At 47.5% G+C, this 23,343-nt stretch overlaps 1 protein-coding gene and 1 long non-coding RNA gene across 5 annotated transcripts in view; both read left to right on the top strand.

The window, feature by feature from the left end:
- The window catches only part of TBX1 (T-box transcription factor 1), a 50,122-nt gene extending 34,141 nt beyond the window's left edge, over positions 1-15,981 (top strand). For 2 of the 4 annotated variants that reach the window (XM_082203213.1, XM_082203211.1), the window contains 4 exons: positions 6,686-6,753; positions 7,158-7,258; positions 11,746-11,808; positions 15,104-15,981. In XM_082203213.1, the coding sequence (XP_082059339.1) occupies positions 6,686-6,753; positions 7,158-7,258; positions 11,746-11,808; positions 15,104-15,540 (669 nt within the window). In that variant the 3' untranslated portion in view covers positions 15,541-15,981. The remainder of the gene's footprint in view (positions 1-6,685; positions 6,754-7,157; positions 7,259-11,745; positions 11,809-15,103) is intronic. The other 2 variants (XM_082203212.1, XM_082203214.1) reach the window with 1 other exon arrangement.
- The window catches only part of LOC309521217, a 57,190-nt gene extending 34,226 nt beyond the window's left edge, over positions 1-22,964 (top strand). Inside the window, exon 2 of the long non-coding RNA XR_014214574.1 lies at positions 21,051-22,964. This is a non-coding gene — a long non-coding RNA (uncharacterized lncRNA). The remainder of the gene's footprint in view (positions 1-21,050) is intronic.
- Positions 22,965-23,343: the final 379 nt, after the last annotated feature.

Below are 23,343 nucleotides of genomic sequence, written 5' to 3' on the forward strand. Positions count from 1 at the left end.
TATTATTATTGAGTTGTATCCTGCTCAAAGTGGATGCATTGAAATTAATGCACATGACTAACTCAAGTTTATCCATTTCAGTGCGTCTGCTCTGAGTTATAACTTACCGGTAGTTGGATGGCAGTTTCATATTGATTTGTTTAGAAGGTTTTTATATTGTTTAGCTACAGTAATCTCTAAGCAGCATACAAGGGATGCAACACAATGAAAATGGATAGCGGTTAAAACCATACGATCACAAATGGGTGCTAGAATGAAAAAAATCTTCAGGAGGCACTGGAAACTCAACACAGAGGGGGTCCTGTCTGACCTCATCGAGACGGGAGTTGCATAAAATTGGCTGCTTGGTGCTGAATGCACGGCTCCTCGTAGATCCAAACCATGGGTAGGCAAACTAAAGCCCGGGGGCTGGATCCGGCCCAATCGCCTCCTAAATCCGGCCCGCAGACGGTCCGGGAATCAGAGTGTTTTTACATTAGTAGAATGTGTGCTTTTCTTTAAAATGCATCTCTGGGTTATTTGTGGGGCATAGGGATTCGTTCATTCCCACCCCCCAAAATATAGTCCAGCCCCCCACAAGGTCTGAGGGACAGTGCTGAAAAAGTTTGCTGACCCTTGATCCAAACTCGGCATCTGAGCCATGGGGGAGCACTAACAGCGCCCCCCCAAAAGACTTCAACAATTGGTTTAGTGGAAGGGCTATGTATTTTGTAAGAAATCTGTGCCCCCTCCCCCAAAAAACTAAAATTCCAAGGGATCCCTAGAGAGAGGAAATGACTATCAAACCACAGCATAAGTATTCCTTGAGAAAGACATACAGTGGTACCTCGGGTTACATACGCTTCAGGTTACATAGGCTTCAGGTTACAGACTCCGCTAACCCAGTAATAGTACCTCAGGTTAAGAACTTTGCTTCAGGATGAGAACAGAAATCATGTTCCGGCGGCGCGGCAGCAGCAGGAGGCCCCATTAGCTAAGTACGGACCTCCGGAACAAATTAAGTACTTAACCTGAGGTACCACTGTATTCAGAAGGAGGAACAGGGGCAGCTATGCTACAAATAAGCCCTATGACAGGAGTTAAAAGGGGTTGGTTTCCCCCTCCCCCTTTTATTTTGTAGAACTAGGGTGTTGCAGGAGGAAGATTTGGGATGAATCAGAAAAAGAGCCCCCACCTTTCTATCCAACAGCAGGGTTCCGTGAATGGAATTTCCTCGTGTTGTCTGGATCCAACCCACAGTCTATAAACCAATTGGAAATTGTTGTTGTTGTTGCTATATATTTTTTTGTCATCTGCCCTGCACTCGGGTCCCAGGGCTGGTTACAACAATTTAAAATGCAACAATTAAAAAAAATTCTATTCAACACATTCACAAAAATAGGGTGGACCCTTTAAAAAACAAAAAGGCATCTCAGGTGTCAAAGGCCAAGAGGCGATTTGCAGATTAGCAATGTGGATTAAAAGCAAAATGTATATTCCCACCCCCACTTCAAAGGCAGTTGTGTTTTTGACATAGATCTTGTTGAAGTGACTCAGTAAGCAGTAGCTATGGAAATATGGCCCTAAATAGATTTGTGAAGCAAAAGTGACCGGTCTAGCACACCTGGAACACTTACCTCCCTTGGCTTGATCCTAAAGCAAATTAAGACGAGAAAGTCCAAATCCAAAATATTGCAGTGGTAAAACTACAATTCGTAAAGCGTAAAACAGCACTTGTTTGCTCTGGATCATGGAAAGATGCAGCTAAATCCCTAAAACCATAATTTGTTAACAAAACAGATTAAAGTCCTAAAGCAAAATGTTCCAGCTTCTTCAGCTGCTCTGATGGCTTTAAGACTTTGATATCTCTGTTTTTTTAGTCACTGCTAATATAGCTTTGGATGCATATTTGTCTTACATGTTTCACGTATGTGTCATGCTCCCTAGATAATCCCATGGCTTTGAATGGAGGTCTTTGGGAAATATGGCAACTGTGAATTGCTGGATTTCAGCTTAGAAGCACACTAGTCCAATTTAGCAGTGATTTAGTAAGAACAGCCGTTAATAACTTCCATCCACAAACCAGTAACAACATAGCGCTTGGACCCAACCAGTTCAGACATCTCCCCAGCGCGCTCGCTTAGATGTTGTTTCTGTTGCACACACTGTAAATATTTCTAGTTACAGGTAGGTAGCCGTGTTGGTCTGCCGTAATCGAAACAAAATACCAAAATTCCTTCCAGTAGCACCTTAGAGACCAACTAAGTTTGTTATTGATGTGCATGCTCATACCAATAACAAACTTAGTTGGTCTCTAAGGTGCTACTGGAAGGAACTGTAAATATTGTTAGGATCACTGATAACCTTTCTTAAACACAAATCAAGCAAGCTTGTTTTCTGCTGTTCCGGAGGGTAGGACCTGAACCAATGTATTCAAATGGCAAGAGATTGTGACTAAACATTAGGAATAACTTTCTGATAAGAGCTGTTTGGCAGTGGAACTGATGGCCTTGAACGGTTGTGGACTATCCTTCACTATCGGTTTTTAAACAGAGGTTGGATGGCCATCTGCCAGGGATTCTTTAGCTGTGATTCCTGTGTTGCAGGGGGGTGGACTAGATGCCCCTTGGGGTGCCTTCCAAAATGGCAATACTTTATAGCCCCACCACCAACTCCAAGCTAATTGCACAGACTGTGAGTTGTACCCAACCGTTCTCAGATTAGACTCATGAAAATCAATGGCTATAAGCTGGCCATAGCCATGCCTATTATTTGCAATGGGTCAACTCTGAGTAGGATTAACACTAGGTAAGACTCCAAGTCTCTTTCTTGACATTACAGCTCCTGAGTTCATAATCTTAAAATCACAACAACAGGAAACAGCTTACACCACTGAGTTTAATAAAACTAGGCTGGAAAGAAACTTGAATTTGGGTTTATCAAAGTTCTACTATTGAGTCTTTCTACCTATAGGACGCGGGTGGCGCTGTGGGTTAAACCACAAAGCCTAGGACTTGCCGATCAGAAGGTCGGCAGTTCGAATCCCCATGACGGGGTGAGCTCCCGTTGCTCGGTCCCTGCTCCTGCCAACCTAGCAGTTCGAAAGCACGTCAAAGTGCAAGTAGATAAAAAGGTACCGCTCTGGCGGGAAGGTAAACGGTGTTTCTGTGCGCTGCTCTGGTTCGCCAGAAGTGGCTTAGTAATGTTGGCCACATGACCCGGAAGCTGTACGCTGGCTCCCTCGGCCAATAAAGCAAGATGAGCGCCACAACCCCAGAGTCGGTCACGACTGGACCTAATGGTCAGGGGTCCCTTTACCTTGACTACCTATGAGACTGTGTACAGAAAGATGAGGAGCACTTGTAGAGATGAGGAGCACTTGCAGCAGCTTCATAATGCCCTTATTCACAGCGTCCCCTTGCAGTGAGGGGAACCATGATAGATGAGAACAGGTTCGAAACTGGATTGTGTTTGTAGTGCAGACAAGCCCATCACCAGAGCTACTGAGAGAAGGATCAGTAATGGACTGTCAGAGCCAGCCCATTGCTTTTTGTTCTACTAAACTCTTTCTACAGGCCTGACAGAGTCCTCTGGCTGAATAATCTGCATTCAGCTTTTTGAGTCTCAAAGCAAGTTGCGTAGACTGCCTAGGGAGTTGCCCTCCTCCTCTTTCTGCTGCAGCAGTTCATCTGCTAAGCCCGTCCCTTGGTTTCTGAAGGAATTTGATCACCCTGGGAGGCCTTGAAGTATTATCTCCCCCCCCCCAAGAAGCTGGCAAGGGTTCCATGTTTTGCCTTAAAGAAAACCTCCCACAAAAATGTCCTGAACATCAGTGAGACATCACAGCTTGTATAAACCTAAGCCTCAAGCACTGTCTGAGGTACTGCAGAAATGCACCACCAAGGTGATACAAATACAGTACGTAAAAATTGGTAAGCCGAAAAACTCCTCTTGGGGGAGGTCTCTGTTTTATCTGGACTTGCTCTGCTGAACCATAGAACTCAATATGGCATAAAACATGAGTTGCCTTTCTGAAGTACAGACTAGAATATCGATTCTGGGGTTTCTTGTGTGACAGATTTGTTTTTTTATATAAATACCCACTTCCTTGCCAAAATAAATATTGATGTGGTCCATAAGCCGTTGGTTTAACTGATAATCAGCCAATGAACACATTAACCACCCCAAAGGTACCTTGAATCTGAGAATCCATTTTAAATGGTCATCCCATTCCAACCATTAATGGATTAGCTGCCTGTGTTGCTTAGTTAGGAGGAGAAACTCAAGCTTCATCCATTTTCCTAGATGGAAGTGTTTCTCTGTAGAGAAAGCAGGATCTGCAAAACAGCATCAAGACAATTGGGCTGAATATCTTACTTTTTGTCACTGCAGCATCACACAAGGTTACAACTGATGACACACAGTGTCACCATGAATCCTGCACATCAACACTTTGCTGACAATCCTAAAGCATGCTTGCCTGGGAGCAAGCCCTACTGAACACAGTGGGACTTACTTCTGAGAGAACACGCACAGGATTGCTCCGTTGTGCTGCAATCCCATACGTATGAGCCTTGGGGGGCAAGCCTCACAGAACTCAGTGAGACTTACTTCTGAGCATTCGCGTACAGGACCACACAGCTGGAAGTCCCTCTGAATCCGTGGGTCCAATCTGATCTGCAAATGCGACAATTTGCCTCTCTCTCTCTCTCTCTCTCTCTCTGTGTGTGTGTGTGTGTGTGTGTGTGTGTGTAAACCTGTATTGCTGCTGATAGTCTTCTTGTTTATGACTCGATTCTAAGAAACAAGAGTAGTATTACTCATACTGCTAAAGAATATGGAACTCTGGGCCTGTAAATTTTCATTTCCCCCTCGAAAAAGAATAAGATCAGAAGTGAAGCAGGCGGGGGGTGGGCAGAGGGGCAGAGGTTCCACAATTGCTGTTCTGACAACATCTGAAAATAACCTTCATGGGAGCCAAGTGCGGTGCCTTTAAGAGACTTCTCTGCCCCCCACCTCCCGACTGGCATTTATCTGATGGCTTGGGACAGCTGCTCCTTCTCTTCTGCTTTCTATCAGTTTGACCTCTAAGGCTGGAACTGTCACTGAGGGGCTTAAAGTTTGTTTTTCAACCCATTCCGGAAACTCACAATCACATACTTTATCCTTGGATTCGCTTAAATATGGGGGTGGGTGGAAGGGGGGGGGAGAGAGAATGCCCTGTCTTTCTCCCTGGTGAATGAAACAAATACATGATTGCTCTTGTGGTGATGGGATGGTTTGGCAGAGGAGGGAGGTGGGGGGGAGGGCACGGCACATGAAGTGACGTCTTCTTTCAAGTTTATTTGCATTTCTTCAGACAGATCAATGTATGCTGGGGGGTGGGGGGTGGGTCTGCCTTTCCCTGGTGCCCCAAATTAGCGTTAGCACAGAATACAATTTTGCATTTGGGAGCAGCCATGTGGTTGAACTTCCAAGGCATAGAGGGAGAGAGAGGATTTGCCTGTAACCATTTTTGAAACATCCCTGGTGCCAGGACCAAAAAGGGGACCCAATATTAGGCATGGGGGAGAAATGTGATTCGGTTCACATTCAAAAGCGAACTTAATTATGACACACACACGAAAGAAAAATGAATCAAGTACGTATGGCTCAGAAGAATATATTACAATAAGAAAACAAGGATTTATTGCAACACATGACAGAATCTGATTCCCTTGCATTATTTCGATCTCTGTTTGTATGATACTCCATATTTCTGCTGCTGTTGTCCTTCCTTCCTTCCTTCCTTCCTTCCTTCCTTCCTTCCTTCCTTCCTTCCTTCCTTCCTCTTCTTCTTCTACCTCATGTCAAATTCTTTTTTTAAAAAAACCACCCAACTCGTTTTTTCTGGTGTCCCTGCATAGACTGCTTATTGGGTAATCCAGGACAGACAGACAGACACACACACACACACACACACACACACACACACACACACACCACAGACATGCTGTACTTGGTGTGTTGTGCATCTCTGGACTGCAACAACACAGCCATAACTAAAAGTGTTTAAATCCCATTAGTTGGAGCAAGATGCATATGTGCTCAACTCTCTGGCATGAAACCCAATGTGGATTTCAAGTGCTTAATGTGCCCTGTGCATACCAGACTGGGGTGGATCCTATTCAGTGTTCTCTCTTAAAAGGTACAAAAATCTTTTATTTAGGAATGAAGAAGGAAAACCATGCTATGATCAAAATGTGCTCAGAATAAAGGGAGCTGCAAATAAACAAACCCTATGTACTTTCTGAGAGTTAGTTCTTTGAGCGGGTTTTGTGCCCAACATTCAGCCAGTTTCACTGAGGGAGCTGACAGTGGCTCATAAATAGCTTTGCATACAGAAGGTCCCCAGGTCAATTCCTTGCATATTCAGTGTAAAACAGAAGTGGGGAGCCTATGGTCCTACTGAGGATGCTGGTATGGACTACAACCTCCATCATCCCTGATCATTGACCATGCTAGATTGGGCTGATGGAGACTGGAGTCCAACATGTTCCTCATACCTGACTTTATGGTGTGGCATGCTTTGGAACAATTGATATAGGATAAAACAGAGCAACTTGCCCTCTCGAGGCCCTGGGGATTCCACCCTCTTGGTTAGTGTGATATTGTTGTTCCTTAATGGCCCTTGACGTCTTTCCTTTCCTTGAACCTCTCTCTTCAGATAACGCAGCTAAAGATTGCCAGCAACCCTTTTGCAAAAGGATTCCGGGACTGTGATCCAGAAGACTGGTAAGGATGTTTTTCTTCCCTTCCTCTGCTAAGGTCCTGGTTCATCCTAGGTTTGGATTCAAACATGTCCCTGGTGTAGAGAGCAAGGGAAGATGGAGCTGGAGTCCATTTGGAGCGCTACCTCAACTTCAACTTCAACTTGGGGGTGCTGTGATTTGGGAAGCCTTATTTAGAATCATAGAATCATAGAGTTGGAAGAGACCACAAGGGCCATCGAGTCCAACCCCCTGCCAAGCAGGAAACAGAGAAGGTCCATTTAGATTGTGTCTTGGAGAATTGGGTTGGTTGCTTGGCTGGCTGGCTGGCTGGATTATCCACATAACATCTTGCTGTGTGTATTCATTATTCAGAGCCCATTATTCCTCTGAAAAGTCTAAACTCTGTCCACTCTTTTCCCACATTAGGCCCAGGAATCACCGGCCCGGAGCCCTGCCTCTCATGAGTGCTTTTGCCAGATCTAGAAATCCAGTATCTTCCCCTGTGCACCAGAATGGGACCGAGAAAGGTGAGTCTTTGTCACAATGGTAGAAAACCTCCTGCATTCAGGGCAGCTGTGGCTTGTTATGATAGATTTAAAAACTCAACCTAAGAACAGAGAAGGTCCATAGCTCAGTAGTAGGCTGACAGCTTTGTATGCAGAAGGTCCAACCAGGTAGATCTGGGAATATCCCTGGCCTGAAACCCCAATGGCCTACTGCAGGTTCATGTAGACAGTACTGAGCTAGGTGGACCAATGTTCTGATAGCAAACAGTTTCCCATGTTCCTCCTAATGTAAGAGCAGCCCCTGCTTGGATTAGCCCCCCATTTAGTTATTGTAGTGGCTAAACAGATGCACCATGGGAAGCCAGCAAGCGGGAAATGAGTACAGTAGCCTTCTCCTTGCTTTTGAATGATTCCCAGCAACCGGTATTCATAGAAGAGGCCGAGATTATCAATTGCTACTAGCCATGGCGGATATACACATCGCTGCCTCCAAGTATACTAGCCACTGGGGAACAACTGCAGGACAGGGTGAATGCCCTCATGTTCTGATTGTGGGGTTCTTGGGTGAATCTGGCTGGCTCACTGAGAAAGAAAAAAAAGACTGGACTAGACAGACCTTTAGTCTGAATGCAGCAAGGCTTTGGACAAATTCCAGTGGAGTGGTCATGATAAGATGCAATCCCAGGACATCTGGGAGAACATCCCAGGAGCCACAGAGGTTGGATGGTCATCTGTCATGGATGCTTTAGCTGAGATTCCTGCCTTGCAGAAGGTTGGATGAGATGAACCTCAGGGTCCCGGCCAACTCTACAGTTCTATGATTCTCTATCAGGTTCTCTCTCCAGCACCATGCAAGGTTAGGCCAAGGAAATTTGTTGCCTGATGTGAAGGACAATATCAAACCCACCTCCCCAATTCCACTTTATAGACTGAAAGCTGAATCTTCAATGCAGGCAACAGGACATTGTCTACTGCAACAGAAGGCAGCACGTTAACTTAGCAGGTGCAGGACTTGCCATGCTTGGCACACACAACAGTGTCCTCCAACACCTCCTCAGTGCTCCCTGACCCCTGGCATCTGCTCCCTGAAGCATCCACCTCACAGGAAGCCAATGAGCCAAACCATTGGTCCATCGAGCTCAGAATTATTACACTGCCTGGCAGTGGGTCTCTCCCAGCCCCACCTGGAGATGCCATGGATTGAGTCTGGGACAGGTCAGACTATTTGTTCATCTAGTCCTAGACTGTCTGCTCTCACTGGCAGTGGCTCTTTGGGGTTTCAGGCATAGAGATCTTTCCCATCATTTGCTACCTGAGATCCGTTTTTAACTGGGACCTTCTGCAAGCAAAGTGCCTGCTCCATCCAGGGGCGAACTAAGGCATCGTGACACCCGGGGCAGGGCGTCGCTACATAGGGCATATGTGCGGCGTTGCTACATATGACGCATGCGGTGTACGTAGCGCCGTAGCACATGTGCTGTACTTAGCGGTTTGCCGGTGGCACCACTCCAGCGCCATGTGGATGGTGCCGGGATCCTCTGCTCACAGCTGCAGCTGCAAATGGAGGATTCTCCACATGGGCAGTGGCGCGATGGATGCCTTCTTGTCACCCCCACAGACATCTGTGTTTCAAAGAGAACGTCAGCAATGTCTAGGCAACACGATGACCATGTACATACGCAATAGACAATCTTTATAGAATTCCTTCAAACCACAAGAAGTACAAAATGAAATCTTTAGTCTCAAAGTCTCTGAAAATCTTTAAATGAAGCGAGGTACCAGACATTGTACGATGAGAGACAAGCTGTGAAGCTTTGTGTATTCAGCAAATATGATGTCCAACACTGAACAGTGATTCCGGATATTGACTACTGTTTTGTAGAATTCACAGCTTGTCTTTCATCGTACAAAGCCTGGTACCTCGCTTCATTTAAAGATTTTAAGAGACTTTGAGACTAAAGATTTCATTTTGTACTTGTTATGGTTTGAAGGAATTCTATAAAGATTGTCTATAGCGTATGCACATGGTCATTGTGTTGCCTAGACATTGCTGACCCCTGCAGACATGGCACACCGCCCTACCCCCCACTCCCATTGCGACACCACTGGCTCCATCACTGAGCTTTGGCCCTTCCCCAGATTCCCAACTGCCTACAGCAGAGGCAAATGTGCGCCCCTACCTGGAGAGGTTGGGGATTAAACCTGGGACCTTCTGCAGGCAAAGCATATGCTCTTCCTCTGAGCCGTGACCCTTCTCCCCATGGAAAAAGAGGGTATCTCACTCTTCCTAATGGTAGGGCCAATAATGGGTAAATGTGGGAAGAGTCGTTCAAGCGCCACAAGTCACTTCATTGGAACAAGGGACGGCCGCAGTAAGAGTTAGGGATTCCACCCTCCACACGAAGCTCTAAGTGTGTGCTTGGCTTTAAGTGGTGTGATGCAAAGGAGCCTTAAATTAAATGTGATTAACAGCCAGATCCGCTGACTAGTCGAGGCACAGTGCCTGGAGATTTGCCAGTCTGGTTTATAGTCTTACAAGAAAAACATCTTGCTCACAAAAGAGAAAGCGTCTGAGTTACTAGCAGAGCTTCAGCGGGAGGAAGCTTCTACTTCTTTATTTCCCTTCTGCAAGCTGATCTGGTTATTCTTCTGGGGTTTTGCTGCTAATGCCCACGGCTGCAGAAACCACCCCAAGCACTTACTTGCTCAGGTGGCAAACTTCACAATAGGATGTTTATCCTATTTAAGCAAGTGGGGCTCACTGCCTCTTCCTCAATCCAGTAGTTTCTATCCAGTGGCCTCAATGCGCCTGAGAAAAACAGGTTTCCACAAGCAAAGCTTTCTGTATTAGGTGCACAGAATTCTTCTGCTCTGCAGGGATGAGAGACCACTATCAAAAAATGCTGGAAAGGGGAACCAGGCTCTCGAGCAGGAGGTGAATGAATCTGGATCACACCCTCCCTCCACCTGCCTTCTGGAGTCCCATTCCAAATCGCCCTCCCTCACTCCAGCCTCTGCGATTTACACTTTAAAAGCCAGCCACAGAGTTGCCAATTGCATGGATGGTCTCGTGCATTTAGTTCGAGCCTTTGGGAGAATGACTTAAAGACCTACTGAATTGCAATTTAAAGGGAGGTCTGGGAGGGCACCTGAACACATAACCCATACGGCCCCGGGATTCTAGTGGTTGATATATTGTCCCTGTGTGCCTGAGCAAAACATTTCAGAGTTCCCTTTAAGTACAGAACTATGGAATGCCCTGCAAACAGAGACTGTGCAGGCACCTTCAAATGCCTGCAAAAAAACTTTTTTGCTATTCCACCAGGCTTACGCAGACAATTAAGAGCACATCTTAATTCCATGATAGTTAGCTGAAATAGTTGGTCTCTAATTTTAAATTTGTTGTGCATTTTCATTATACATAGATATCATCGTAAACTGCTTTGAGGTTCTCTTATGATATAATAAATAATGTCAACGATCGTATCAATTTCAGACAGAGTCCAGAGGGTGGGGTATTGTGGTTTTTAAAATATTTATATCAGGAATGATGAATACTTTAATCTAGAGCCAATCGTGACTGTGTTATTTGCGCAATGTAAGGCCTTAACAGGGCAATCCAAGGAACGGCAGTTCAGAAGTCTGGGAAGTCATTTACCTGGGGGCAAGTCCCATTGAACCTGATAAAGCTTACTTCTGAGTAGGCATGTACAGGATACAGTGCAACTATCTGAATTTGGGTGGATTTGATTTTGGCTATTAATTAGTATTTTTTTAAAAAAATGTGCATAGAACAAATTTGTTGGTTTGATATTATTATTTATTAGATGCATGTAACTACCCATTGATAAATGTTCCCTGTGTAGTTGACAAACAAAATAATGTCAACAGTTTTATGTAAAGGATTAGTGCAATGCCATCATTATTTTCATAAACCTACAATGATGCCCGAAGAAACAATTGTTAATTCAAAAACTAGAATCTGAAGTTTGATTGAACCAAATCACATATTTTAATAACGTGTCATATATATTCTCGAATACAAAGCAAAAAAGTTAATATTATGTCATCAAATGACAAACACAGTGAAACCAAACCTAATCAAAACTTAACATCTAACAATATAAATATTTAATGGTAAAGTATAAACACATATTTAATTGTGAAATTGAAGGATGTTGCTCAAAGGCAGACTCTGTTCCAGCGCAGACTATACATGTATACTCCAAATAAAGCCCATTGAATTCAATGGAATATTATCAGATAAGTATGCATAGAAGTGCATAAGATACTCAGATTAATGGCAAGGAGACTCGTGGCATGTTAAAGTCGTTATGGCATTCACTTTCATGGGCTAGAGTCCACTTCATTGGATGCAGGTGAAAATATATGTCTGTCTGTCCGTATACATAAACACATACTGTCCTGCATCTGATATATAAAGATAAGAACATTTATTGGCATCTATTGAATTTTGGCCCCTCCAATTTTATGTCTTAAATTTGCAGACCAATCCTATGTGTGTGTACCCACAAGTAAGTCCTTCTGTGTTCAATGGGACCTACTTCCAAGTAAGTATCTACAGCTTGCAGCTGTGCAACCTGATTCTATGCATATTTTACTCAGAATTAAGTCCCATTAACTTGATGGAAGGGATGCGGGTGGTGCTGTGGTCTAAACCACAGAGCCTAGGGCTTGCCGATCGGAATATCGGCGGTTCGAATCCCTGCAATGGGGTGAGCTCCCGTTGTTCGATCCCAGCTCCTGCCCATCTAGCAGTTCAAAAGCACATCAAGTGCAAGTAGATAAATAGGTACCACTCCGGCGGGAAGGTAAATGGCATTTCCATGCGCTGCTCTGGTTCGCCAGAAGCGGCTTAGTCATGCTGGCCACATGACCCGGTAAAACTGTCTGTGGACAAACGTCGGCTCCCTTGGCCTATAGAGCGAGATGAGCGCCGCAACCCCAGAGTCGTCCACAACTGGACCTAACGGTCAGAGGTAACTTTACCTTTACACTTAGTGGGGCTTACTCCCCAGTAAGAGTGCACAGGATTGCAGCCTTAAGGATTTTTTTCCCTTTTCTGTTTTGTCATTACTTTTCAAAAGCTGCACCAGTTCTTCCATTTACCGCTGCACCCCAGACTCTTTTGCCCCATTTCTTTAATTAGGGCAAAAGCTTCTTTGCGGCTGCCTCTGTCCTTAGATATAGGGACGCGGGTGGCGCTGTGCGTTAGACCACAGAGCCTAGGACTTGCTGATCAGAAGGTCAGCGGTTCGGATCCCTGCGACGGGGTGAGCTCCCGTTGCTCGGTCCCTGCTCCTGCCAACCTAGCAGTTCGAAAGCACATCAAAGTGCAAGTAGATAAATAGGTACCACTCCAGCGGGAAGGTAAACGGCGTTTCCGTGCGCTGCTCTGGTTCGCCAGAAACGGCTTAGTCATGCTGGCCACATGACCTGGAAGCTGTACGCCGGCACCCTCGGCCAATAAAGCGAGATGAGCGCCGCAACCCCAGAGTTGGCCACGACTGGGCCTAATGGTCAGGGGTCCCTTTACCTTTACCTGTCCTTAGATGCATTATATAAAATTGTATAGTGTATTAGCATGCACACACACTTCAGTTTTGAAATGTTCAAAAATAATTATAACGATAAACATAAATCCCAGGGAAATAACATAAACCAGAGGATAGATTATTTGTTTTACTTCTAGATTGCCTGCCTAGGATGATGAAACTTAAAATTAGTTAGCGATTTGTTTAGTTTGGCTTCTCTTTAACCTCTGAGGCTTTCACTCTTCTCAACAATCACCTGAGCAGAGCATTTTCCATGCTCCTCTTCTTGTTCTTTAAACCAAAAGAGAAGGAGCAAGAAAACACAACCACCAGTAGTTGTATTTAGCCTCTTGCAGGACCCCCCTAGCAAACCCATTAGGCACCTCTATTTGATTCCTTTTCCATTACCCAGAGTAAACAGTTGCGCAGAGAATCTTGGGGGTGGGGGCCTTTCCTCCCTCCCCCCAGCACACTCCAGGCCTATTAAAATAAAGAGAAGTCTCTATTTGTTTAGTGTTATACAATTGCAAAAATTTCAAGCGTGTGCAAACTTGTCACTCAACTCAGCTCTATTTATCACAGTCAGAATGCCTTGTCCCAGGAGCACAGATTTCTGCTGAACACAATGTTAAACACTTCATTTGAGCGGGGTGGGGGGTGGGAGCTGCTATCCCTGGCATTCCTCCTCTCCCTTCTGTTAACTTAAGATCACTGAGCTAAGAAAAAACAACAACGTACACACACACACACACACACACACACACACACAAAAAGGGCTGTCCTTTTGTTTAAGAAACGTGGTCGCACGGAACAGAGCAGCGTCTCAGTAGGTGTAGGTGTGCAGAAGCTATTTCTAAAACTTCACGGAGAGCTTAGTAGAACATGCAAAGCAATCAATCAAAATCTCAATCTCCTCCTTTAATCATCCAGAAATAATAACTGCACTCCTTGGTTCAGAACCCTCCTTCTCCCCCAAGCCTCTACAAAACAGGTGGTCACAATCCCTGGTTTAGCACTGTGTCTGAACCAGGAAGGTCCCATGGCTCCCAGTGGGAGACCACCTGTGTTACAGGCAGAAGGCTCCAGGTAGGATTGCCTGAAACCCTGGAAAGCTGCTGTCAGTCAGTGTAGACAGTACTGGGTTAGATGGACCAATTGGTGCTGCTCAGTGTGAAGTAGCTTCCCACGTTCCTTCAATAGTGGTTTGTTTTCCTCCAACAAACCATGACCAGTAGCAAACCGCTTCTGTTTGTAAAAGCGCATCTTATTCTCAATCTCTCCACCGCACCCCATTTTGCACTGGGGACAGGGCATGTCTCTGGGGTGACTTGGAGTGCTTTGAGTGTCTGGGCCCACAGCTCCAAGAAAAGGAGTGGGACCATAGGTTGGCATTCTTAGGTGCTTGCAGAGGTCCCACTGCCCAGTGAGGGGGCTGCTGCCATTCGATGTAGTCTCGCCCTGGCTGACGTGGCCTGTTTATGTGTCCCCTCTAAGCAAGTGAGGAGAGATCAAAGTGGGAATATGTAGGAGACTCCTTCGCATGTAATGTCTCTTCCTTCCAAGTCAGGGGTGATGGAGGTTATGCTCCACCTTCGCAGCTGGAGGCAATGTACTTCCAAATACCAGTTGCTAGAAACCACAGGAGGCTGGGGAAAGTCTCGCTTGTGGGTTTCCGGTGAACATCTGGTTGGCCACTGCGAGAACAGGATTCTGGACTAGATGGGCCACACTGGCCTGATCCACCAAAACTGCTCTTACATTCTTAAGGATATTAGACAAATCAATGGCTGCTCACCATGATGGCTATGTTCTACATGTGTTCAGCTTGTTCTATGTTCAGCTTGATCTGGCAGGACTCTTCTTCTGGTGTCAAAACGGCCTAGAAGCCAAAGCACCTGGGGCAACCATACATCATATTTTCTAATGACGTTGCTTGACAAAAGGTCAGAATTGGGTGCCTCCGCCATATTGCCCAGCCTTTCTCTACCACTTGCTGGTAACCACAGGCATCTTGTGCTTGAGTCCTGCTTGCTGCTTTCCCATCTGGTTGGCCACTGTGAGAACAGGACGCCAGACTGGATGGGCTGCTGGCCTGATCCAGTAGGTTATGTTCTTATCTGCAGTGGCGCATGTTTGCACTACAAAGGCTAAAACTGTATCGGTTTGAGTTACCTGGCTTCACTCTGGAGTGACGGGTCCCCTCTCTAGAGGTTAGATGGGAACCTGGAGGTGACCTGGAGTTTCCAAGCCCCCTGCCAGCCAACTGACTCTTGTGCTTTTCTCCCCCCTTCCTCTTTGGCGCCCCCTGCAGATGTGGCGGAGAGTCGTCGGGAATACGAGAGGGACGCAGCCGGCGGGACGCCACTCCACGCAGATCCTGCCCACCAGCAGCTCATGTCCCGAGTGTTGAGCCCGGCGCTCCCTGTGCCCGGTGGAGGGGGTCTGGTCCCCCTCACCAGCCCGGCAGGGAGCCGGCCCAGCCCCCCACACCACGAACTGCGGCTGGAGCCGTCCACTTCGGAGCCCCTCCACCACCACCCCTACAAGCACCCGGTCTCTGCCTACGACCATTACCTGGGGGCAAAGAGCAGGCCAGCCCCTTACCCTTTGCCCAGCATCCGGGGACACAGTTACCACCACCACCACCACCACATGAATTCGGCGGCTGCTGCTGCAGCAGCTGCCGCTGCGGCCAACATGTATTCCACCGCAGGAGCTCCCACCAGCTATGACTATGGACCAAGATAACCTTTGAGACGCAAGGTCCTCTAGCTTATATGACTGGCTATCTGCATGGGTTTGAACGGCTCAGTTTTCAGAGAGCACTATCTTGTCGAAAGAACATCCCCTTGTCTCACCTCCCCGCAAAAAAACAACCCTTCCCTGTTTCCATGAGGGGGTCCTTTGTCTCTTGCACACGCTTTCTACTCATCCCTTCTTGCAACGTTGGAATCGTCCTTCATGACTTAGTTTCCTTCCTTGTCCCGGAGGAGGAAATGATCAGTCTCTTGACATGCGTGATGGATGGATGGATGGAGGTTGGGACTTTACTCGGAGCATTTTGCACCGCCTGCCGCCCTGCTTGGAGGGCACCACCATTCTCGTCCCGTCCCGTCCCCCCCCCCACAGTGATTAGCAGCTGCACTTTCCTTCCTTTGCTTTATAAATGAAGCCATATGTTGTTCTGTTGCCCTCGCTGCTGTCATCATAATAACCTTTTAGTGTTTATACAGTTGTTTACCTGCTCAGAGTGCTTGCTGAATGCTACTTACAGCACTGCCACTGTGCAGGTAGGTCAGGTGATCGTGCCGACACGGCTGTGGACCTAAAGCGTGAGCATCAGAACAGCTCAGTTTTTATTTTTGCCTGAATTTTAGCTTGCCTACCTTACCACTCTAAGGTAGGTGACAAGCTTTATCTGTCAGCTGATCTCGGTAGACGGCAGACTTCCCCAACCTGGTGTGCTCTAAGTGATTTGGACTACAACTCCCATCAGCCTTGGCACGGACAGGAGAATTAGTCCAGGACATCTGGAGGGCATTGGGGAAGGCGGGTGCAAATCCATCAGTCAGTGTAACAGTGGGGAAGGACCATGATTCAGTGCAGAAGGCCCCCAGGTTGAATCTCAGACCAGAGGGCAGATTATGGGGAAAGCCTCTACCTCCGAGACCCTGGTGAGCTGCTGGTGGTCAGTCTAGACCAGGCATGGCCAAACCTGGCCCTCCAGCTGTTTTGGGACTACAATTCCCATCATCCCTGAGCACTGGTCCTGTTAGCTAGGGATGATGGGAGTTGTAGTCCCAAAACAGCTGGAGGGCCGAGTTTGGCCATGCCTGGTGTAGACAGTGCTGGGATACATGGGCAAATAGTTGGTCATAGTCCAGGACCTTTCTGTTGCAGGCAGAGTACTAGTGTGCCTGCATGTCCTACAGGTGAGTTGAGCATCTGTGGACCTTGGGTGGAATTCAGTGTCACACTAAGATGACCGTTCCGTCAGTACAATGACTTCTGCTTTTGCTGGATGGAGCAACCTCCCCTCTCGTCCCCTCACATCGTGCTCTGGGGTATTCTCCCGATCCTCCCGAGCAGATTTGATTGGGGGGCGGGCGTACAAGAGCAGGAAAGGATGGGGAAAGTCCCATTTCACTAGTGGGTCCCCAGATGTTGTTGGACGACTACAACTCCCATCATGCCTAGCCAGCGTGGCCAGGGATGATGGGATTTGTAGTCCAACAACATCTGGGGACCCACAGGTTGAGAACCGCTGCACTAGTGGGACTCATTGTGCTGGCTACCACTAGTGCAAAAATGTAGCTGGATCAGCCCCTTGCAGCTGGCATGGCAGTTTTAAAGTGCTTGCTCTTCTGGCACGTGTCTGGTTTCAACACCAAGAGTGGCCTCTATTTGTCATCTGTCGCACGGGCCCTGAATGCTCATGGTACCATTTGTTGGAGACCTCAGGAGGGGAGAGCTCTCTTCTGCTCGGATCCTGCTTGGGAGTTTCCCATGGGCATCTGGTCGGTCACTGTGAGAACAGAATGCGTCTCAACCCATTCCACCATAGTCCCAAACCATACATAGGTTAGTATCCGGCGCGAGTCCTTGTGAGAGTAAACTCGCTGAAATCAATGGGCATGGCTAGCTTGGGCCCATTGATTCCAGTGGGCCTTCTCTGAGTAGGACCGGCATTGCATACAGCCCAGGGAGCCCTTGGAGTGGCACAGCTGAGACCACCAGGAGCACTTCTGTGATACATACTCACAGGGTTTCCAGTGTATGCAAAGGTGGGTTTCTTCTGTAAGGTCCATCAGAATCATTACATGCCTACGCAAAAGGGGTGCTATGTTGAGAAAGACTTTCAGAACTGCAGGTATTTTTGAATTATGTACACAATGTTTTTGCCAGGCTTAGGGCACTGCTGAGACTGATGATTATGCATCAAGATGGTGTGAAATTGCAGTAGATACTGCTTCTGATTTTTGTCCGCGTGGGAGTATCCTTAGAAGTTGTCTGCAGTTTAAGGTTTTTGGCTCAGTGGCAGAGCATCTGTCTTTGCATAGAAAAGGTCCTCGCCATCTCCAAGTAAAGCTGGGTACGTCCTCTGCTTGAAACATCAGAGAGCCCCTGCCAGTCAGTGTAGACAATACTAATCTAGATGAACCTGATGACTCAGTATAAGGAAGCTTGTTTTGTTTGTTTAGTCGTTTAGTCGTGTCCGACTCTTCGTGACCCCATGGACCAGAGCACGCCAGGCACTCCTGTCTTCCACTGCCTCCCGCAGTTTGGTCAAACTCATGCTGGTAGCTTCAAGAACACTGTCCCACCATCTCGTCCTCTGTCGTCCCCTTCTCCTTGTGCCCTCCATCTTTCCCAACATCAGGGTCTTTTCCAGGGAGTCTTCTCTTCTCATGAGGTGGCCAAAGTACTGGAGCCTCAGCTTCACGATCTGTCCTTCCAGTGTGGTGTAGTGGTTAAGAGCGGTAGTCTCGTAATCTGGGGAACCGGGTTCACGTCTCCTCTCCTCCACATGCAGCTGCAGGCTGACCTTGGGCCAGTCACACTTCTTTGAAGTCTCTCAGCCCCACTCACCTCACAGAGTGTTTGTTGTGGGGGAGGAAGGGAAAGGAGAATGTTAGCCGCTTTGAGACTCCTTAAAGGGAGTGAAAGGCGGGATATCAAATCCAAACTCCTCCTCCTCCTCCTCCTCCTCCCCTTCTTCTTCTTCTTCTTCTTCTTCTTCTTCTTCTTCTTCTTCTTCTGTGAGCACTCAGGGCTGATTTCCTTCAGAATGGATAGGTTTGGTCTTCTTGCAGTCCATGGGACTCTCAAGAGTGTCCTCCAGCACAATAATTCAAAAGCATCAATTCTTCGGCAATCAGCTTTCTTTATGGTCCAGCTCCCACTTCCATACATCTGTCCGAGTCCTAGGCAATACTAATTGCCTAGATCAGGTATCGCCAACCTTTTCTGATCCAGGACCCACTTTTAACCCAAATGTGCATTTGGTGGTTGTGCTCCTGTTGTGACCAACATGGGATCAGGCTGGCACCCAATAGCGGGTCCCCACCCATTAGCTGAAGATAAGTGGCATAGATGGACCTAACTCAAGAGCTTCCTTTCAATGGCAGAGAGCAGGTACATGTGCCGGCTGCATCATGGATCATGTAAGCTGGGTATTGCACTCATGCAAATGGGTGTAAGCTTTATAGACAACACCTCCATTTTTGCTGGGGGACAGAGAGAGAGAGAGAGAGAGAGAGAGAGAGAGAGAGAGGGAGGGAGTTGGACTAAATCACACAAATGCCAACATCTCCTTTGTTACTATTTGTGTGCAGTGGTTGTCAGGTTTGTCCTGAGCTGTGGGGCTAACCCCCTACTGCTCGACACCAGAGGCTATCGCTGGCTTGTCTAGATATTTTATTTTGACACACTTGTCAGACGAACCAGAGAAGTTACACAAGTGTGTGTGGGCACATGCACACGTCTGATCTTCTTGCAGCGTGTGGGCTAGTTTGGGAGGAAAGGCAGGCTATAAACGTAAATAACTGACCCCCCGCACCCCTAAAGTGGTACTCACGACTGAATAGCCCAGGTTGTGCTTCTTTCCCCAAAGGCAATTTTTAGACAAGGAAGCTGTAGTGAAGACTTTGAGCAGAATCAAAACATAACACTTTGGTTCATGGGCTGTTGTTGGGTCCTCCCCCACCCCCACCCCCCACCCCATAGCAGAGAGCAGGGAAAGGGAGTTTCAGTCTTCCCATGCAGCTGCAACAACAAAGGAGACTCTGCAGACTTGACCGGAGCTGTGTCTGACCTTAAGAATGACCGAGAGGGTCCCTCCAGTGGGTTCAGGTACAAGGAGCTCTGATGGGATCAGGCCAATGGCCAACCAAGTCATCATCCTCTTTGTGAAGCCAACCAGATCCCCCCTGGAAGCCGCAGAGAAGGACCTGGGTGCAACAGGGCTCTCCCCACTTCCGAGTCTCCAACAGCAGAGGCAGATCATAGCAGCCTGGTACCAGCCTGTTCTGAAGCAGCTGTCCTGTCCTGTCCCAATATTGTCTACACTGGCTGGCAGGGATTCAGCCAGGACTCTGTCCCAGCCCTACCTAGGGACAACCTGGGATTAAACCTGGGACTTTCTGCATGCACAGGAGATTCTCTCCCGTGGAGCAGTGACCCTTGCTGCCTTATGCTGAGTCCAACAATTGGCTCATCACGCTTAGTACTGTCTGCACTGACTGGCAGCTGCCCCCCAGGGATTCGGAGAGGAACCATTCCCAGCTCTAACCTAGAGATGCTGGAGATTGATCCTGCAACCCTTTGCAGGAATAGCATGCCTTGCACCACTGCATCTCTGGTTCAGCTCTCGCCCCAGTTATACGAAATTGCCTTTTTACTGAGTCAGGCTATTGGTCCTACACTGACTGGCAGTGGCTCTCTGGAGCATCAGGCAGAAGTCGTCTCTCTTGGTCCTACCTGGAGTTGCCAGGAGTTGAACCTGTCCGCCCCGCATGCCCCCCTCCCTCTGCCACAGCGTTACTGACCCTTCCGGAGGAGGACAGCATTCATTGCAGCACAAACAGAACCAAGACTTGCGACGCCTTAAAGGCGAATACATTTATTGCTTTGGTGGGCTGGAGATCACTGCTTCTATTCCACTTTATCTGACAAAGTGTGCTTTAATCAGCAGCGGAGTTTTGGCTTTCAAATTTCAGCAGTGGTCTGTTGTCCTATGCACCTGCTCTTCTTTGAAAGAGCAGTCGGACTCTCTGACCTTCCTAGAAGCTGCCTTGCGTCAAGTCCCCTAGCTCAGAAAGGACAAAACCAGAATTGAGTTGGCTCCTCCCACTGCTGGCTCTGGCGCCACCTACTGTTGGCCTCCCTGGGTTTTCCCCTATCAGCCCCAATGGGCACCAGCCTTTGCTTATTACTTTCTTAAAGGTAAAGGGACGCCTGACCATTAGGTCCAGTCGCAGACGACTCTGGGGTTGCGCGCTCAGCTCACTCAGTAGGCCGAGGGAGCCGGCGTTTGTCCGCAGACAGCTTCCAGGTCATGTGGCCAGCAGGACTAAGCTGCTTCTGGCGAACCAGAGCAGCGCACGGAAACGCCGTTTACCTTCCCGGAGCGGTACCTATTTATCTACTTGCACTTTGTTCTTTTGAACTGCTAGGTTGGCAGGAGCAGGGATCGAGCAATGGGAGCTCACCCCGTTGTGGGGATTCGAACCGCCAACCTTCTGATCAGCAAGTCCTAGGCTCTGTGGTTTAACCCACAGCGCCACCCACGTCCCCACAGCACCACCTACTTTCTTAGGTGTACTCTTTAAACTTGATGTAAGAAGCGGAGGCGGCTCATCTGACAAAGATGGGCTTTAAAGGGGTTTTGGGGGGGTCATTGCAAGAAGATCCATTCACAACTCTTGGCAACATAAGACACCACTATATTCCAAGTTGGACCCTTAGTCTATTGGACTCAGTATTGCCTGCACAGGCTGGCAGCAGATTTCCAGGGCTTCTCTGCCTGGAGATGAAGGGAATGGAGGTTTCTGTACCCCAGGCTCTACCACTGAGCTATGCCTTCCCCGGAAATGCTTTGCTAGCACAGCTAAATAAATCACCTATGATAGACCTATGTCTATCACTTAGTTTACCAGTGGTTTGGGGGGGGGACAGGGGCAACAGGATGGGGACAATTAATGCCTTAAGTGTGGGCTTCCTGGAAGGGACTCAGGCAACAGTTCTCTGGAGTTCAGAGTTCAATATTGTCTACTCCCAGCTGGCAGTGTCTATCCAGGGTATCAGGCAGGGTTCTCTCCCAGCCCTACCAGGACATGCCGGGGACTGAACCTGGGACCTTCTGCATGCCAAACAGATGTTCTAACACTGTTCTCCCTGGTGCTCTGACCATCCCTGATGCAGGCTTATCTATCTACAACTTGGCAAATCTATCTCATATGCACAACAGCAATCATGACCCACCTCTAGCCTAAACATACCCAAGCTCTGAGTGCGACTTCGTGCCTCTGCACCCCAGATTCTGCAAGTTGCTCCTTGATCTCCTTCAAGGGAGCTTCTCCTGCCTCCTCCCTCTTTCCCCGGATATACAGTGTTACTACTGCAGTGAGAACTCTGCTTTTGGAAGGCTTTAGCAGCTTTTGGAAGAGTCACGGACGAAAGCAGATGTGTTCTAGTTAATTATATATTATTATTTTCCTGCTGCAAGAAAGTCTGGTTCAATCGCAATGCGTTGAGCAAAAAGGGATCCTTTGAAGAAAGTGTAGTGGTAATTGTGCATTCTTTCAAGGGCTGGACTAAACCATGTTGTCAAAACACTGCCCTTAAGAAGATGGCTGATGGACTATTGCAGGCTTCTTCAACCTCTGCCCTCCAGATGTTTTTGGCCTACAACTCCCATGATCCCTAGCTAGCAGGACCAGTGGTCAGGGATGATGGGAATTGTAGTCTCAAATCATCTGGAAGGCCGAGTTTGAGGAAGCCTGGACTATTGCAACCATTGCCCCCTGACCGCCTCTATCGGCTTCAGACTACAACTCCCATCAGCCCCAGATAGCACAGTTCTGCTGATGGGAGTTGTAGTCTGAAACAGATGGAGGGAGTCAGGCTGGCCAAGGCTGCAGGTTTATGTTGTGTGATTCCTGTGTTGTAGGGAGTTTGGACTAGATAGCCCTTTGGGAGGGGTGTCCCTTATGACCCTAGCATTCTACAATTCTGTGTATCACCCGCCCATCACCAAAGAACCTCCCTTCCCCCTCTAGGAGAGCTTTTGCTTTTGTCACTCTTATTTCCAAATTATTGGAAGGGTTTCCTCCCCAATTACATGGATTAGTGCCAAAGCTTTGGGTCAAGTCTTTCATGACATTGGTATATTTATTGTTGTTATTAATATTATTATTTTCTTCCTTTCAGCAATTATGCAATTTGTGGTGTGTGCGTGTGTTCTTTTCTCTTCTTGATAGTTGCAGTGAAGGGTGGGGTGGGGTAGGGGGCCCGGAATATTCAACTCAACCAAAGAGTCATATCTGCAAAGAGTGTAGATAATCTGTAGATATTTGTAGATAACTGTAGATAAACATACCGTAGTTACACTGGGGGTGGGAGGGGGAGAGATGACAGACAGTAACATTTATAAAAGGTTTTCGTCTTCCTTCTTTCTCAATCTCCTGTCTTTTTTCTCCCTCCCCTTCGAAATCACATGCTTGTGGGGGCGGCAGCGGTGTTCATTTCACGTTACAAAAGCAAAACAGAGCTCTTCACACATCCTGATTCCAGACGGCTGGAGCTGCAATACTAAAAGCACAAACCTCAGGAGGTGGGGAGCCTCAGGTCTAGGGTCCGGGTGTGGCCCTCCAGGGCTGTCAATCGGGTTTGCAGAACTTTCGCCAGGCTACCTCTCTGCCTTGCTTCACACTCATGCCTCTCACTTGTCTGGGTGGAGGACAGTTGCTAATTGGGGAAGGAAGGTTAACATTTATATTTGTTGCCTCACATCCATTTGTTGTTTTTTTTAAAAAAAATTATTTATTTTTC

This window comes from Podarcis vaucheri (assembly GCF_965113315.1).
Source record: "Podarcis vaucheri genome assembly, chromosome: 16".
In the NCBI taxonomy this organism is placed as follows: Eukaryota; Metazoa; Chordata; class Lepidosauria; order Squamata; family Lacertidae; genus Podarcis; species Podarcis vaucheri.